A 17099-nucleotide genomic window follows, 5' to 3' on the forward strand; every position below is an offset into this window, starting at 1 on the left:
TCGCAGCTATTTGCTGAAGCTGCTTCATTTCACAAAGCAAAGAGCAGCTTCGCCCCTCCAAACACACTCAGGTCAGTCTGGCATCTGTTGGCAAACAGAGACACTGAGGAGGAATAAAAAACCAACAAACTCTCTGCTGCCGTTGTTTTCCTTTTAATTTTCTTAAAGTTGACAATTCTTGGGTCAATCGTTCAAATGCATCACGTTGTGACCCACCAGTGAAAACTGAGATCCAGTCCAGGCATCTGAAGAAAAGTAGATAAAATATATTGCAATATATGAAAAGACAAGTTGTTTCAGGATCTGACTCAGAGCCGCGATACTCCACTGACTCTAAAACAACTGTACCATCCAGAGACTAAGGTTTCTCTAACTGGGTGTGACAACTGGTGATAAAAAAAAAAGGTTTGGGGTCAAAGGTCACAATGTGGTTTTAGGTTTTAATAACCAGCAAAGACAGAAGAGGGATTTTCATTTTGGTCCAATATTTTGTCCAATCAGTTCTGCACACATTTCGCCGAATCAGTTCCCAGCCGTATCAAGTCTTTAAGTCAGTACCATTTGTACTGGATCAGCTCTCTTTTAAACCGCTTGGGTTTGCCTTTGCTAAATCATTTTTGCACTGAATCAGTTGTGGATGAGTCATTTACTGACATTGACTGAATCAGTGCTTTACTAACCGAATCACTTCAATACTGGATCAATTCTTTAATGAACTGAACAGAAACCAATACTACCAAGGACCATCCGAATCTAAGGTCTGGTTACAATGCAGTCGCAATAGCAATAGCAGCAGCGGTGGCGGCAGGGGGCGGGGCAGTGGACAGGGATGGGTGGGGGCGGGGCTGTTTTGTTTCTCTTTCAGCAATCCAGGTCCAATAATCTATTCATGGGGCTCCTCAAGGGGAAAAAAAGAGCCCAGCTGCTCTAATTTGAGAATAAAGAGGCGGCTACCTTTGTTCCGCCGCTCCGCACTGTTTTCATGAACATCATGCCCCGCCCCGTCCCCACCCCCATCAGCCACTTCGCTGCACCCCTTCATTCCTCTACTCTCCTGCATTTCCACACACACACACACACACACACACACACACACACACACACACACACACACACACACACACAGTCATCTTCATTTGAATTTTCCTGATTCAGCCTTCTTGACTTGTGAACATTAACAATATTTAATTTAATTTATTTTGTGTATTTTTTTACTCTTGAAATCAGAATGCGGGCTTTGACAGCCGCTGCTGGAATGTGGGGACGTTGTGCTACAGCCAAGGATTTTATTATGAAAGACGTTGTGTTTACACAGAGACCCGCACAATTTCAGTTCCACCTGACAAATACTTCCGACCGCAGAGAATCAACAACGTTGAGCCACACATGAAAAGGCCCATTTTTAAAATACATGCTGTATAAATTCAATTTACTTTAGAGTAGCATATTTTCACAACACTTTTTGACACAACTTGTCACATTGTTTCTTCAGTTCTTAAGTTTTACACAATTTCCACATTATATTAACATTAAACACTTAAATAGAATATTTGTTTTCCTCTTCAGTGACATGAATTAGTTTTTTTTTTTTTATTAAGAAAGAAAGACTATGCATTGATCTACTTTTTTTTTTTTTAAATAGCCATTCGCAAATAGGCCACATGGTACAAATTAAATAAAAAATAATAAAAAATATAATTAATCCTTCATGTAAGAGGAGAAAACACACCTCAACACACACAGAGATGCACTACAACAAGCACAAACACACTGAATAAAATCATTAATGAACAGAAATGGCAACAACAACAAAGAAACAGTGGACTTTTCTTCTTTCTTTCGGCCATAAGGTGAATTCTGATGGACGTCACGGGGTCTTCAGTCAACTCGGACCTTCTTTAGCCGCCATGTGCGAAGGCACGACGGCACCTGCGTGTGAAAACCGCCCGCAAACAAACCGCTGCTCATTAGTACCCAGCGGGGGGCGGGGCGCAGGCCTCAGACCACGCCCCCTGGCCGATGGATATCACCCGGGCAGGCAGCCTCCGTCTGAAGAGCAGCGGTTCGGCTGTGGATGAGGAGAGAGAGAGAGAGAGAGAAGAAAGACGAAAATCAGGAGAGAAGGACAAAATAGAAGAGAGAAAAGAACTAGACACCGGTGGAAGAAGTTTTTATTTATTTATTTTTATTCGGGATACAGGAGCGGCCTGGAGGGTCGCACCGACTGAGCACCTGCAGCCGCCTGAGAGCTGCCCTCCGCCGGCATGAGCCTCCAGCCCGCCACCCTCAGCCAGCTTCTGCCGCCGCTGCTGCTGATGCTCTGCTTCGGCCTGCAGGTAAAAACACCGTTCCTCCCCCTGTCTCCCTGCCTCGGCTCCGTCTGTCTGTCTGTCTGTCTGCCTGCCTGTCAGTCCGTCTGTCTGTCCTGAACTGCCGAAACGGAGGGAAAGTCCCTCGATTTTTGAGAGTGTACGCAAAAAACGAACTTTCGTGGTGACAGCCCCACTTTTTGGAACTTCTGGAGTTCTTTAAGACAAGCCATGACCGGGGCGGGGGGGTTTAAATTTTTTTTTTTTTTTTTTTTTTTAAAAATCAACGATTCATTCGGGACTGAGCCTCAGCGAAGATTGTTTTTGCTCCGTTTCTTCTTATTCTTATTGTTATTATTCACAAATTCCCGCTGCTTCCCCCCCCCCCCCCCCCCCCCCCCCCCACACACACACATTTTAACCCCCTTACCATACAAAATATGTGAATTAAATATGCCACATAGGCAGGGGCGGACTGGGGGGGAGTGGCCCGGGAATTATCGATAGACTGGCCCACTTCATGTGCGGTGTGTGATGAAAAAAACAGCAGTTAATGGTGTTTTGGACAACAATCATATAGTAAACATTAACCTGAACCCTTAAGTAGCCTAGAGTAAAACAATTACAGCAGTGTAGTTATTTTAATGCAAGCAAGTCATTGATACAATAACATTTGGCAGACCAATTTGCCAGGCTGTTAGAACTAAATAACTATAACATGAGTAAACCACTAGAGTGCAACATAATTACAACAATGAGCCCGTTTCAATAAAAAATGTCATTTAAAAACAAAGCTATAAAGTAATCTATATATTATATATACACTAATATAGTATCTAAAAACTTAACCCAGAACATGTATGAACATGAGAACTAAACTGGAAATAGTAAACTGACATTTGAAATGTGAAGAAGAATCTTTCCTGTCTTTGCCTTTTTGTACACAGTGCTCCCTGGGGTCCCCCCTGGAACACGCTGTATATTTATGTGGGTGAGAGACAAAAAATATTGCTGAAGTTACAATATACAATACAGTTACAGTTACAATATAAGTCATGAGGTGAGAGTACACGCCAAAATACAAGTTAAAACATCCTGAAGCCTTGGGTAAAACGTGGTCTAATGTCTCTGGCTTTGTTTGGGTGAAATCATGCTGCTGCATGGGGGCACTGACTTCTAGTATAGGCCTTGGCTTTCTCAGTCAGCAGCAGGATCATCTTCAGACTACAAGAATATTAACATTGATAATTATGCTAGTAAACCATTAAAATTGCGCTATCAACAAAATATAAGGATAGCAGTGTATGGTGTTAGTGCACGATTTTAGTGTGTATGGCTAAAAAGCAAACAAGGCAAACAAGCATTATTGTCATCAGCCTGAGCACAACAACAACAACAAGAATAAATTTACCTTTAGTTACCTAGTTCTCTCTGCAAGGCCTAACCTTAAACTTTAATCCTAACTCCAACCCATACACTTTGCGGCATTAACTAACGTTTAGCCAAATGAGCATTTTCGCCTGAAGCATCATCAAGTTCCAATCATAACTTACCATCATTCTGTCACTGGATCCACTGGTCTCAGTTCCTTGCTCAGCCGTGTCTGTCAGAGTCGGACTCATCATTCTTCCTGCTGGACTCAGGTGCATGTTCGCTAAAAATCCGGCTGTTCAGTCGAACCACCGCTAATGCAGCTTTGGTAAACTTGGCACCTTCTTTTTTATTATTATTACTTTTTTTTTCTTAGGCGGGGGGAAAAAAACATGAATGGAAGCATTTCCGCCCCATTTACCCCATTTTATTTTGTGTGAAGTTGATGAGAAACGCAAATAAACGCTGATGTGTCAAGAACAGTTTTTATTTAAAAAAACAACAACATTTTAATCACATTTCAAGAAAAAAGCAAAGGTTGCCAGCTGAGCTCACCTGCCCCCCCACCCCCAACCCCCAGGTGTCTTCGGCCTCGGGTCACTTTGAGTTGCAGGTGATGTCCATGCAGAACTCCAGGGGTCAGCTGAGGAGCGGCGCCTGCTGCGACGGGCGGCGGGACCCGGACGACGGCCACTGCACGGCAGACCAGTGTGACACCCACTTCCGGGTCTGTCTGAAGGAGTTCCAGCTCAAGGCCTCGGCCGCCGGCGCCTGCAGTTTCGGCGCCGCCTCCACGCCGGTGCTGGGCGGCAACAGCTTCTCCCTGACCGGTGCCGAGGCCCGAGTGGTCCTGCCGTTCAGCTTCGCCTGGCCAGTGAGTCCTGCAGAACACCAACCTCCTCCCCCACCTCCTACTTCCACACTCCCGCCTCCTCCTGCTCCCCCACCTCTTCGTCCTCCTCTTCCTCCCCCTCCTCATACTCCTCCTCCTGCTCCTGCTCCACCTCATCCTAGTCCCGCTCCTCTGCCTCCTCTTCCCCCACCTGCCCCTATCCTCCTACACACGGCTCCTCCTCCTTCTACTCCTCCTCACCACTTCCTCATCCTCCCACACCTCCCCCTCTCCTCTTCCTCCTCCTTCTCCTCCTCCTCCTCCTCTTTCACTTCTGTTGTTTCTGTCCTGCTGAACTTTCAGCGTGGTGCAACATAAGGTGCAGGACATTCCTGCTGCTAGCCGTGCTAAGCACCGTGTCAAACGGACGTGTTCCGGTCGTCAGGCAGGATAGGGTGTCAGTTGTTGTCTCTGTCGCGTGGTGTTTGTGTGTTTGTGTGTGCTGGTTTTTGAATGTGACCCCACCCCTTTGCTGAGGTGACCTTTGGGAACAAAGAGCGTCGGCTGCAGCGGGTTTATGATGCAGAACCCATGAGGAAGGGGGCGGAGCCTCGGGGCGCACAGACATTAAACAGATAAATTAATCTCGCCTTTGCCAAAGACAACCACTAGTCGGCACTCTTGGCTGCAGTTTTTTTTTTTTTTTTTCGTTGCATTCCGGAGCAGCAGCAGAAAGATCAGGTGGCTCTAAAGTTCTAAAACATTTGACTTGTGGTCCACAATGGGTTGTAAATTTTGACAGAGGGGCCGAAGCAGGCGCAGATAGATGGAGTGTTTTGGTGACCCACTTCACAGGAGAAAAAAAAAAAAATGTCTAATGAAAATAAACAAAAGCGTTACAACAAAATATGCCTTTGAAACCGCACCCTATTTAGCTCTTTATTGAATTTACAGGGGAAAAAATGGATGACGTGCAGTTATTTTATTACTTATTTATTTTTAAGATCATTTCCTCTAGTTTGGTGGGCCGGATTAAAAAGCTTAACGGGGCGCATACGGCCCTGGGCTGTAGTTTGCCCCTGCCTGGTCTAAAATCTCCAGAGAACAGTGGGGTTTTAGCCCTGTGTTTACAGCCTCCTGCTGGGTGTTAGCTTCCAGCAGCTACATGCTAAACTGCGTGTTAACACCTGCGCCCTGCTGTCACTCCTCTCATCGTTGTTTAGTCCCAACGATCCAGTCGATGTGACGCGTTAGTTAGCCTCTGTATGCTAGCTACAGCTACTAAAGGTTGTAGCCCTCTGACTCCACCCACTTTGAGACGTTTTGTTTTTTCCCTAGACTACCAAAAAAAAAAAATTCTCTCCAAATACTCAAATATAATTGTTTCCATAAATTACAGTAATTTTTATTTTTCAAATTGTTTTAATTTTTTATTTATTTATACATTTATTGTTTTTTTTGCTCTTCCAGCGCTCGTACACGCTGATCGTGGAGGCTTTGGACTTCAACAACCGCTCCTCTGGCAGTGAGTACCATCATCATCATCATCAGGGTCAACACGATTGCAACTTTCTCCTCTTTTTGCTTTAATGCTCTTCGACAATAGGTAGTAGGCTATTGTATTTAATTAAAAGAGGGAGGAGTCTGTACCTGGGCCGTCTTGCTGTGAGGCGACAGTGCTAACCACTGTCGCCTCACAGCAAGACGGTCGTGGGTCTGATTTCTCTGTGGAGTTTGCATGTTCTCCCTGTGCCTGCGTGGGTTCTCTTCTGGTTCTCCAGATTCCTCCCACAATCTGAAAACATGCATGTGAGGTGAACTGGAAACTCTAAATTGTCCGTAGGTGTGAGTGTGAATGGTTGTTTCAATGTGACTTTCAATGGTGGCCATGCAAGTCAATGAACTGGTGACTTGTCCAGAGGTCCTTTGCCCTATTACAGCTGGGAGGGGCCCCAGCAGATCCATTCAACCCTAAATGCAGGATGAAGCGGGTATTGAAAATGGTGGGATGGAATCTGTATCCCTCCGTGACATCACAAAGGGTGTGTGAAGCCACTGAAGTGGTGGGGAAGAAGTTGAAGGTGGACAGTCGGTGAAGATGTGAAATGTTTCCTCTCCGTCAGGTGCCAACTTTGAATATTTGCTCAAATGTCTTGAACCAAACGTTGAACCCGACCACCGGCAAGGGTTGGACTTGAAGTCACGTGCAACTTTTATCACCTTTTTTTTTCCTCCTCAGCGTTTCACAGTTTGCCTCCAGTTTTTCACCTGCTGAACTTTTCCACCTGTGTGTGTGTGTGTGTGTGTGTGTGTGTGTGTACGCGTGCTGCAGGTGTCGGCGGCTCGTCGCTGATCGAGCGCGCGGTCCACTCCGGGATGATCGACCCGGGTCGTGATTGGCAGATGCTGGAGCACGAGGGCGCCGCTGGTGTCCGCTTCCGCGTGCGCGTGCGGCTGCTCTGCCATGAGCGCTACTTCGGCGCCGGCTGCAACAAGTTCTGTCGCCCGCGCGACGACTTCTTCGGCCACTACGAGTGCGACTACGACGGCAACAAGACGTGTCTGGAGGGCTGGGCGGGGCCAGACTGCAACACCGGTCAGTCTTCTTCTTCTTCTTCTTCTTCTTCTTCTTCTTCTTCTTCTTCTTCTTCAACTGACTCAGTGGTCAGTGGTGCGTTCACTGTCATGAAACATGACCGACTTTGTTTGTCCTACACCTCTGCAGCCATCTGCAGGCAGGCCTGCAGCCAAGAGCACGGCACCTGCAAACTCCCTGGAGAGTGCAAGTAAGAACACACACACACACACACACACACACACACACACACACACACACACACACACACACACACAGTACACACTACACTAGTAGTGGTAGTGGTAGTGGTAGTGGTAGTGGTAGTAGTGGTAGTGGTAGTAGTAGTAGTAGTAGTAGTAGTAGTAGTAGTAGTAGTAGTAGTAGTGGTAGTAGTAGTAGTAGTAGTAGTAGTAGTAGTGGTAGTGGTAGTGGTAGTAGTAGTAGTAGTAGTAGTAGTAGTAGTTGTAGTAGTAGTAGTAGTAGTGGTAGTGGTAGTGGTAGTAGTAGTAGTAGTAGTAGTAGTAGTAGTAGTAGTGGTAGTAGTAGTAGTAGTAGTAGTAGTGGTAGTGGTAGTGGTAGGATTGTAGAAGCAGTATTAGTGATGGAATCAATCATCATCACTGCGCTTTTACTGATTGTGTGGTTTATTTTTTAACAACGCTGTGGTTGATTGTGTTGTAATAATGTGTGTGTGTGTGTGTGTGTGTGTGTGTGTGTGTGTTTTTGTGTGTGCGTGCCAGATGTCTGTACGGCTGGCAGGGCGACTACTGTGACCAGTGTATCCCTCACCCCGGGTGTGTGCACGGCAGTTGTGTGGAGCCCTGGCAGTGTCTGTGTGACACCAACTACGGAGGACAGCTGTGTGACAAGGGTGGGCACGCGCGCACACACACACCACACACACACACACACACACACACACACACACACACACCGGGGCCTGACTGTGTGACTGTGTGTGTTTGTGTGCAGATCTAAACACGTGTGCGACGCTGCAGCCGTGTCTCAACGGCGCCACCTGCAGCAACACGGGACCCGACAAGTTCCAGTGCTCGTGTCCCGACGGCTTCTCCGGAGTCGACTGTGGGAGGGGTGAGGAGAAGAGAGGAGGTGGTGGGGCGGGGCCTCGGAGCCTGAAGCTAACACACTGAGCTCGTTTAGCTTAGCAGCAGTAGTGCTGCCTTCGTGCAACGTAAATAGGAAAAAAAAACAAAAATTGCTACATTGTTACATTGATTCATATGAAGTGTTCATATGAATATGCTGTTAATATTTTCGAAGGGCGGAAAATCATTTTGCATCACAGTTTAGCATCACATCGCCTTTGCCTTGAATCTCCTCTTAGTCCCAGAATTCTTTGCAGTTGTGCTCTATATCAGGGGTCATCGAACTTTTGGAAACTGAGAGTTACTTCACGGGTCCTGAGTCATATGAAGGGCAACTAGTTTGCTACACACCTGAAATAACACATTTTCTCAGTTAGCCTTTAGCTATCGATTATTATCAGTGATACTGACCCAAGCGAAGGCAATATTCACCTTAATGAGTTCTCAATAATTACCGATAATGACTTTACACCGTTGGATAAAACTGAAAATTAGACGCAGCTCAACGAGTTGTGCTGATTTTAGAACAGGCCTGCGGGCGACTCATGTGGCTCTTGGGGGGGCATTGAGGGGCTAGCTGGTGTCCGCGGGCAGCTTGTTGGTGAACCCCCCTCTATGTGCTAATAGCACATTAGCGTACAGAGAACATGCTAATATACTAGGACTAACATGGTAATGGCGTGGCCTTTCGCGCCAGTCAGGCTGTGGCAATGCGATGCTAATATGGCTAACTGAGACAGGATGGAGGCTCGGCCTGTAGGGGGCGTTGTACATCGTACAAAGGTGCATTTCAAGGAAGAAGAGGAAAAAACCCGGTGTTTTGTCTCCCCAGTGGAGCGGGCGTGTCTGTCCAGTCCCTGTGAGAACGGAGGAACCTGCCAGGACCTGGTCAGCGACTTCAGGTGCTCCTGCCCCCCCCAGTGGAAGGGGAAGACCTGCCTCATAGGTCAGTGGGCCGACGCCCCCTTTCTTCATCGGCCGACGGTCAGCCATTTACTCTCCTCTGGACCTCTGTCCGTCTCCTTTCTCAGATGCCGACGAGTGCGCCGACAGCCCCTGCGTCAACGCCAGGGCCTGCCGCAACCTGATTGGTGGATACTTCTGCGAGTGCCTGCCGGGCTGGACGGGCCAAAACTGCGACCACAGTGAGTGAGGGTTGCTTCGACTGAATTGAGCATACACACACATACACACATGCAAAGAAAAGCACAATACTACAGATTTGTTCGTCTTTACCTCCTGCAGATGTGAACGACTGTGGAGGCCAATGTCTGAACGGAGCCAAGTGTCTGGTGAGTCCACTTCCTGTTTCACATCTTTTTCCCCCTCTTTTTTAAAAATCCCAGAAGGTGAGCTGCCGGCTAGCCGCTAGCAAACGGAGGCTAACTGAGGCTAGCGGTCACAACAAATTCCTTGACCTTTGCTTGATCTCGTGCTTTTGAAGCTAAATTGGAAATAAATTCTGAGGAACAAAGTTCTTGATTTTTTAATATTTGAATGGTTTTTTAAAAGTCTATCCTGCTGTTTTCATTTTGAACGCCAGTGTTGATGAGAGAAGAGGTTGGATAAAGAAGCCAAGGAACCCTCAGCCCCTACTCTTTTTTACTTCTTCTAAAAAGTCACATGACAGCTTCACGCTGAGTTGACCTTTTCTTTTTCCCTTCTCGTGCCAAGGGTGAAGCTTTTTTTTTAACTTCTTGGCCTAAAGATGCAGCTTAGCCTAAATTGAGCTAATGCTCATTTCAGCCAGTTTCTTTCCCAGACACAAAAACCACCTCAAAATTATTATTTTATAAATACTTTAATATAGTATTATTTTTACCTCATAATTTTATATTCCTAATATTATATATCTAATATCTTTTTACCTCAAAATAAATAAAGCATGTTTATTTTAATGTAATATTTTGATGTTCATATAATTACGTATAATACATAATATTGTTTTTAATGTTTAATAAATGTATATAAGTACAGTCTAATAACAAACACTTGTGAATGTTAATTATCAAAGAGGTTTTGATAACTAACTGTCGTAGAAGTGTTTTTAGCCTGTTACCATCCCTGCCGGCTCCACCTCTATTGAGGTTAACCTCTCTCTCCCTCTCTCTCTCACTCTCTGTCTCTCCCTCTCCCAGGACCTGGCGGACGGCCACAGGTGTGTGTGTCCTCCAGGCTTCAGTGGCGAGCACTGTCAGGTGAGCCCGCCCCTCAGACTCCGCCCCTCAGACTCCACCCCTCAGACCGTGCCCACTTGCATCAACCCTTGCTAGCATCATTTTGAGTTTCAAATTGGCATAATTCTCCTCTTACTCCCAGAATTCTTGGCAGTTAGCGTAGGCTAATTGCAGAGCCACACCTCTCACCTGCCAGCAATAATGGTATGATTGCAACGGGCTGTAGCCACACGATGCTAATGTGGCTAATTGGAGGTTCCTAACTAGCTGGTTACCTCCTCCATAACAAAAAAAACAAAATTAAATGAAACCAATGAGTGACATCACGGCCGTGTCTCCGCCCACTCAGCTGGCCGTGGACTACTGTCTGGGCGCTCCGTGCCAGAATGACGGCCACTGCTTCAACGTGGCGTCCGACTACGTCTGCCGCTGCCCCGACGACTTTGAGGGCCGGAACTGCTCGCGACTCAGGGACCACTGCCGCACAGCGCCCTGCAAAGGTTCCCACTCACCTGTCCGTCACACCGGAGTCACGCAGCGTCTCCAACTTCCTGTCCTCAAACCGCTTCTTCTTCTTCTTCTTCTTCTCCTTCTTCTTCCTCTTCTCCTTCTTCTTCTCCTCCTGCAGTGATTGACAGCTGCACGGTGGCAGTGGCCTCCAACAGCACGCCGGCAGGGGTGCGCTTGATTTCGTCTAGCGTGTGTGGTCCACACGGCCGCTGCCGGAGCCACGCCCCCCTGGCTGCAGGACGCTTCAGCTGCGAGTGCCAGGAGGGATTCACTGGAACGTACTGTCACCAGAGTGAGTGTCCCAGCCTGAGGAGGTCCTGGATGGATAGATGATGATGATGATGATGATGATGATGATGATGATGATGATGATGATGGTAATGGATGGATGATGTGATTATGGATGATGATGATAATGATGATGATGATGATGATGATGATGATGATGATGATGGTAATGGATGGATGATGTGATTATGGATGATGATGATGATGATGATGATGAGGATGATGATGATGATGATGATGATGATGGTAATGGATGGATGATGTGATTATGGATGATGATGATAATGATGATGATGATAATGATGATGATGATGATGATGATGATGATGATGATGATGATGATGGTAATGGATAGATGATGTGATTATGGATGATGATGGTGGATGGATGGATGGATGATGATGAGGATGATGGATGGATGATGATGATGAGGATGATGGATGGACCAGACGTCAGCTTGCTGATTGGCTGCCTTTGTTTTCTCCATCTCAGATGTAAACGACTGTCAGAGCGCCCCCTGCCTGAATGGAGGAACCTGCATCGATGAAGTCCGTCAGTTCCAGTGCATCTGCGCCGCTGGCTGGGACGGCGCCACCTGCCAGAACAGTGAGCCCCCTTCCTCTTCCTCTTCCTCTTCCCTCCCCCCCCCCCCCCCCCCCGTTCTTCTTCCTCTTCCTGCTCGTCCATCCTCATCACACTAGGATGTTGTTGTTGGTTGTTTTTTTTGGACTTCCTGTAGACGTGGACGAGTGCGGCTCGTCTCCCTGTCGGAACGGAGGAGCGTGTCGAGACCTGATCAACGACTTTCACTGCCAGTGTTTGGACGACTGGAAGGGCAAAACCTGCCACTCCAGTAAGTGTGCGTGTGTGTGTAAGAAAGAGTTCGGCCTTCCTCTCGACGTGTTTTGATGAAGTGATTGTTGTTGTTGTTGATTGTCAGAAGAGAGCCAGTGTGATGGCGCCACCTGTCAGAATGGAGGCACCTGCCATGACCGTGGCGACGGCTTCCTGTGCGAGTGCGGCGCCGGCTGGGGGGGAAACACCTGCGCAGTGGGTCAGTTTCTCTCCCTCTTTTCTGTTTCGCCGAGCATTGACGTGATGCTGTTAGCAACGACTGCTAACACCTAGCCCCGTTGAATATAGTGGTAATTCTTCTTCTTCTTCTTCTTCTTCTTCTTCTTCTTCTTCTTCTTCTTCTTCTTCTTCTGTGGTGTTTGTGTATTGCAGCCCGGAACAGCAGCTGCCTGCCAAGCCCCTGTGAGAACGGCGGCACATGCACGGTGCATGGCGACTCCTTCCGCTGCGTCTGCAAGGAGGGGTGGGAGGGCGCCACCTGCAGCCACAGTGAGTCACTGCAGCCACTGGGAGGAAAACGTTGCAAAAATAATGACGCAAATTTTAATGAAACACCTTTTTTCCCTCCGCCCCCCCATTAGACACCAACGACTGCAGTTCTCAGCCCTGGTACGTAACACACACACACACACACACACACACACACACACACACACACAATCCTGGATATTTATGTCTGGTCTCCCTGTACTTCTAACCTTGCTATCCTTTTGCAGTTACAACAGCGCCACCTGTGTGGATGGAGAGAACTGGTATCGGTGTGAGTGCGCTCCAGGGTTCGCCGGGCCGGACTGCAGGATCAGTGAGGGCTTTTCTTTTGGTCACATGACATCATACGAGGCTAGAGAACAAAATCAACATGAGGCAAAAAATAAGTGCTTGACTGTTTGGTCCGAATGGAAATAGATTTTAAAAAATGCACCGCTGAAGTCAGCTGGCGTTGATATTAGCTACCATTGGCTAGCTAGCGATATATATATACATATACATACATATATATGTATGTATATGTATATATATATATATCAGGGGAATGTGGGTGGGGCAAGAAGTTAAAATGGGACTGAGCCCAATTTAGTAAATTTTTTCAGCACTAACTAACTAACTAGCATCTTAGCAAAGTCTGAACGTGTCGCCACGTAGTTTGATGACGCGCCTGAGAATTTTTAAAACCACGACTCTTCGTTCCTCAGACGTGGACGAGTGCCAGTCGTCGCCCTGCTCCTACGGCGCCACCTGCCTCGACCAAATCAACGGCTATCGCTGCGTCTGCCCAGCAGGAAGGAGCGGCCGCCTCTGCCAGGAAGGTAAAACAAAAACACAAACACAGCGGCGAGCGCAAAATATCAAGCTTTAGCGGAAAGTTGACGAGCTCTGGTTGGTCAGCAGTGTCAGGGGGGCGGTGCCTGGTTGGAGGCCTGGTGGCGGAGGACGGAAGCAGGTGGGACGACGATTGCAACACCTGCCGGTGTCATGACGGGAGGATCACCTGCAGCCTGGTACGACAAGCCAGACCAAGCTGCCTCCTGTTCTTCTTCAGAGTCACATTTAATCAAAGTGGCTCTGCCCCCTTCAGCTCGACTGCGGACCTGCGGCCTGCAGCCTCCATGGAAATGCTCTCGCCGCTCCATGTCCGGCAGGTCACTTGTGCGTCACCGTCCCAGACGCACGCTGCTTCACCAAGCCCTGCTCTGGCCAGGGGGAGTGCCGGAGCTCCGCCCATCAGGCCCCGCCCACAGCCAGGTGTCTCGCGGATGGCAGCTGTGTTAACGTCACCTTCACCTTCAACAAAGACGCGATGGCACAGGTGAGTTTGGCTGCTGTTGTCCGAAGCTAAGGCGAAAGCAAACACAAATGAATTAAGCTAAAGTTAAAGCACGTGATGATCTGCTGTGAAAGAGCTAGCTTAGTGTAGCCACCATTCAGCGTAATGTAAAGACCATGGACCCAACAGTACACTTAGCTTGTTAAAGACCTGTTGGCCAGCTTGCTAGCATGATATCATTACCTGAGACTTGTTAGCTTCAAGCCTTAAGCGTGATATTAGACAGTAAAACAGTATAAACAGCTTTACATAGCTGTACGTAACCATTAATACCAACACTATCTTCACCAAGCTAGTCTCACAGCATAATGGTTATTTCCACAGGGATTCTAATGTCAGCGTAACAGCGTCATGATTTAGGACTTTTACCTTTAGCATTAGCTGCTTATAACCCCTGCCATGACAACCAGGTCAGTCTGGTACCGCAATCTCCATCTTAGGCCTGCTAGCATAATACCATGTACTGAAAACATGACTAATCTGCTAACCTGATACCTGGAACATGTAGCTTAAAGCTCCGTCTGTTAGCACTTAGCGATTGTTTCTAATATATAAGATATAACATCATGGGGTAACTCAGCAGGAGCTGTTAGCTAATTATTTTAATTTGTGTTTTAGGGCGTGACTGTGGAGCAGGTGTGCCGCGAGCTGCGCAGCCTCCAGGTGGTCAGGAACCTCTCCTCCGACTCGTCCATCTCTCTGACCTGCGACCCGTCCCTTGGCACCAACGAGATCCACGTGACGATTGTAAGTTGAGACAAAAGGCTGTTTATGTCCAAAGTAGAACAGAAAAAAAATGGATGTCTGGAACAGCAGCAGGAGGTTCGTAAGAAATATGACAGGACTTTTCTTTTTTGTTCTTGTTTGTTTGTTTTGCAGAGAGGTGTGGCCTCCACGCAGGAAGTCACGGATAATCTGACGGATGTGGTCAGCAGGCAGCATGCCGAGAGCGCCATCGTCAGGGCAATCACAGGTGTCCGAGTGCAGAGACTGCTGAGCCGCAGGGCTAAAGGTTAGCAGCCTTTTTCTCACAAAGTAGCCATCATTTGCTAACGGCCGCTAGGTGAAAAAAAAGACCAAACAAAATAATACACACAACCCGCCGAATTAAATAATGCTAACATTGGTTCCGTTGATAACATGCTAAGTGGCTCGGTCTAATGCTATCCCGGTCTGGTAGTACCACACTGTACCTGTAGAGGGAGTCAGTAGTAACGTAGCCAACACGTAAATGCACGAATTTGCACGAGTCCAGCAAATGTTGAAGTTCTCCCTCCCACCTGCACAGACCACCTGCTCCCCCTGCTGGTCGGCACCGTGATTGTGGTCTGGATGCTCACCGTCGCCACCCTGCTGCTCTGGTTCATCAGGAGGCGCCGGAAATCTGGCAGCCCCGCCAGCAGCGTCGGCACGCAGCTTCAGCCGCCGTCACTCGAGGGCAACAACGCCCTCCACAACAGTGAGGCTGCTGCCGCCGCTGCCCGCGAGCGGCTCAACCACATCCAGAACCCCATCCAGAGGGCGGCGGCCAAGAACTGGCTCAACGACGCCCGGGCCACTGGGAAACTGGCCGGCGACGACCAAGAGAGGGACAAAAGGCTGCAGGAAGCGCGGCTTCCCCGGGCCCCGCCCCCACCGTACTCGCTGGTGGAGTGGGCGGAGCCGACAGTGCAGCAGCAGCTGCAGCTTGGAAAACAGGACAACAGGCAGCGGAGCAGGACAGAGTTCCTCCTCTGACAGGGAATTCCTGTTCCGGTTCCTCTGACCTCCTCTTCCGTTTTTTTCTGACTTCCTGTTCTGGTTCCACTGACTTCCTGTTCCAGTTCTCCGACTTCCCTTTCTGGTTCCTCCGACTTCCTGTTCCGGTTCCTCTGACTTCCTGCTGGATTCTCAGGATCTGAGTTCTGACTGTATGTGTAAATAATTGTAACAAGCCTTTGTGTATATTTGATTCAATAACTTAATCAGCCCACAACTTTGGTTGTCGTTCTTGTATTTATTAGTGGTTCTGTATAAATTTGTTACCTCGCAATGGGAAAGACTTTGTGTCGATGCTGAGACTGTTTTGCTTTCTTTTTCTTTTTATGCCTCCACTGAACGTTTTGTACATTGTTGCTGCATTGATTGCATTGCCAGGAGGATCTGTCGCATGTTTTTCATTAATCTTTTTTTTTTTTTTTCAAAAGTCAGTTTTGCTTCAGAAGAGTGAAAGAGTGATTTTTTAGTGTGTTTTCACACGCGACCAGGAATTAAAAAAAGAAACTATGACGACTTTCTGTGAAACTTTTTCTTCTTCTCTTCGTCCGTCAGCACTGAGTCACACAAGGCTTCACTGCTGGAGTCTCCCTCCAACCAGAGGGGGGCGCCACTTTGAGAATGCACGACCGTCTTCACCTTATATGTTCAGTTATATTTTATATTTTACATTAGTTTGGAAATGAAGTTGTGATAAAAACAGAGTCAAAATGTTTCTGTTGGTTTTCTAGTGACGATGATGATGATGATGATGTCACTGTGCTCGCTCCAGACCTCCAGATTCCCACAGCCGTTTCTCCACAGCTGAGTCACACACACACACACACACACACACACACACACACACACACACACACACACACACACACACACACACACACACACACACAAACACACACCTCCTCCTCAGTCTTGATGAGACAAAGTACTGTTGGGTTCTGGTTGAGTTCCTTCCAGACCAGCTGGACCACAGAGGTCCTACTGGAGCCGCCGGCCAACCTCAGCAGCTGTTGGGCTGTTTGGGGACCATTGAGCCAGGGACAGGCTGCAGGTGGGCGGAGCCAGGAGGATTGTCAATTGATTGTTGCTTCGGGTGGAATCCTGGACGAGCCCTCCAGCGCAGGAAGCTGTTTACTCTGGATAAGTTACTGCAGACATGCAGCCACCTGGTGAACTTTTACAAAGTACCCAAACTGTCATCAGTGCGCCATTCCAGCCCTTGGAGACCTCTTCTCTACTCCTACATGTGGCTTGATGGTCCAGGGCTATGATTCTCACTTTGGGTGCTGGTGGTCCTGGGTTCAAATCCCAGATGAGCCCTGAGTTCTTTACTGCCTGAGAGGATTCGGGTTCTCCTGGGTCTCCAGGGTTCAGCAGCACTGCCGGACTCTCCTTCAGGAACATGTGGACACTAACCAGGATACACAGGCTGTTTCCTTCAACACTGTGAGCAGAAAGGTATTGGAATAAAAATAATAGAAAAAGTTGCCCAT

The 17099-nt window shown here is 47.8% G+C and overlaps 1 protein-coding gene across 2 annotated transcripts; it reads left to right on the forward strand.

Moving 5' to 3' along the window:
- The first annotated feature begins 2112 nt into the window (after nt 1-2112).
- On the forward strand, nt 2113-16060 carry LOC142903251 (protein jagged-1a-like). 2 transcript variants are annotated; one of them, XM_076048791.1, is made up of 25 exons: nt 2113-2336; nt 4261-4554; nt 5983-6037; nt 6845-7108; nt 7238-7298; nt 7831-7961; nt 8063-8182; nt 9029-9142; nt 9228-9341; nt 9442-9488; nt 10335-10394; nt 10723-10873; nt 11002-11175; nt 11664-11777; nt 11911-12024; nt 12112-12225; nt 12399-12515; nt 12608-12635; nt 12743-12828; nt 13220-13333; nt 13413-13525; nt 13603-13833; nt 14470-14598; nt 14731-14863; nt 15140-16060. In XM_076048791.1, the coding sequence occupies exons 1-25, from the start codon at nt 2265-2267 to the stop codon at nt 15586-15588; spliced, it is 3399 nt and encodes a 1132-aa protein (XP_075904906.1). In that variant the 5' UTR covers nt 2113-2264; the 3' UTR covers nt 15589-16060. The 2 variants fall into 2 exon arrangements, with proteins under 2 accessions (XP_075904906.1, XP_075904907.1); XM_076048792.1 differs by having other exon boundaries at nt 13416-13525.
- The last annotated feature ends 1039 nt before the right edge of the window (nt 16061-17099 follow it).

This window comes from Nelusetta ayraudi, unplaced genomic scaffold, assembly GCF_046127955.1.
Source record: "Nelusetta ayraudi isolate G7.1 ecotype Tasmania unplaced genomic scaffold, CSIRO-AGI_Nayr_v1 ptg000109l, whole genome shotgun sequence".
NCBI lineage: Eukaryota > Metazoa > Chordata > Actinopteri > Tetraodontiformes > Monacanthidae > Nelusetta > Nelusetta ayraudi.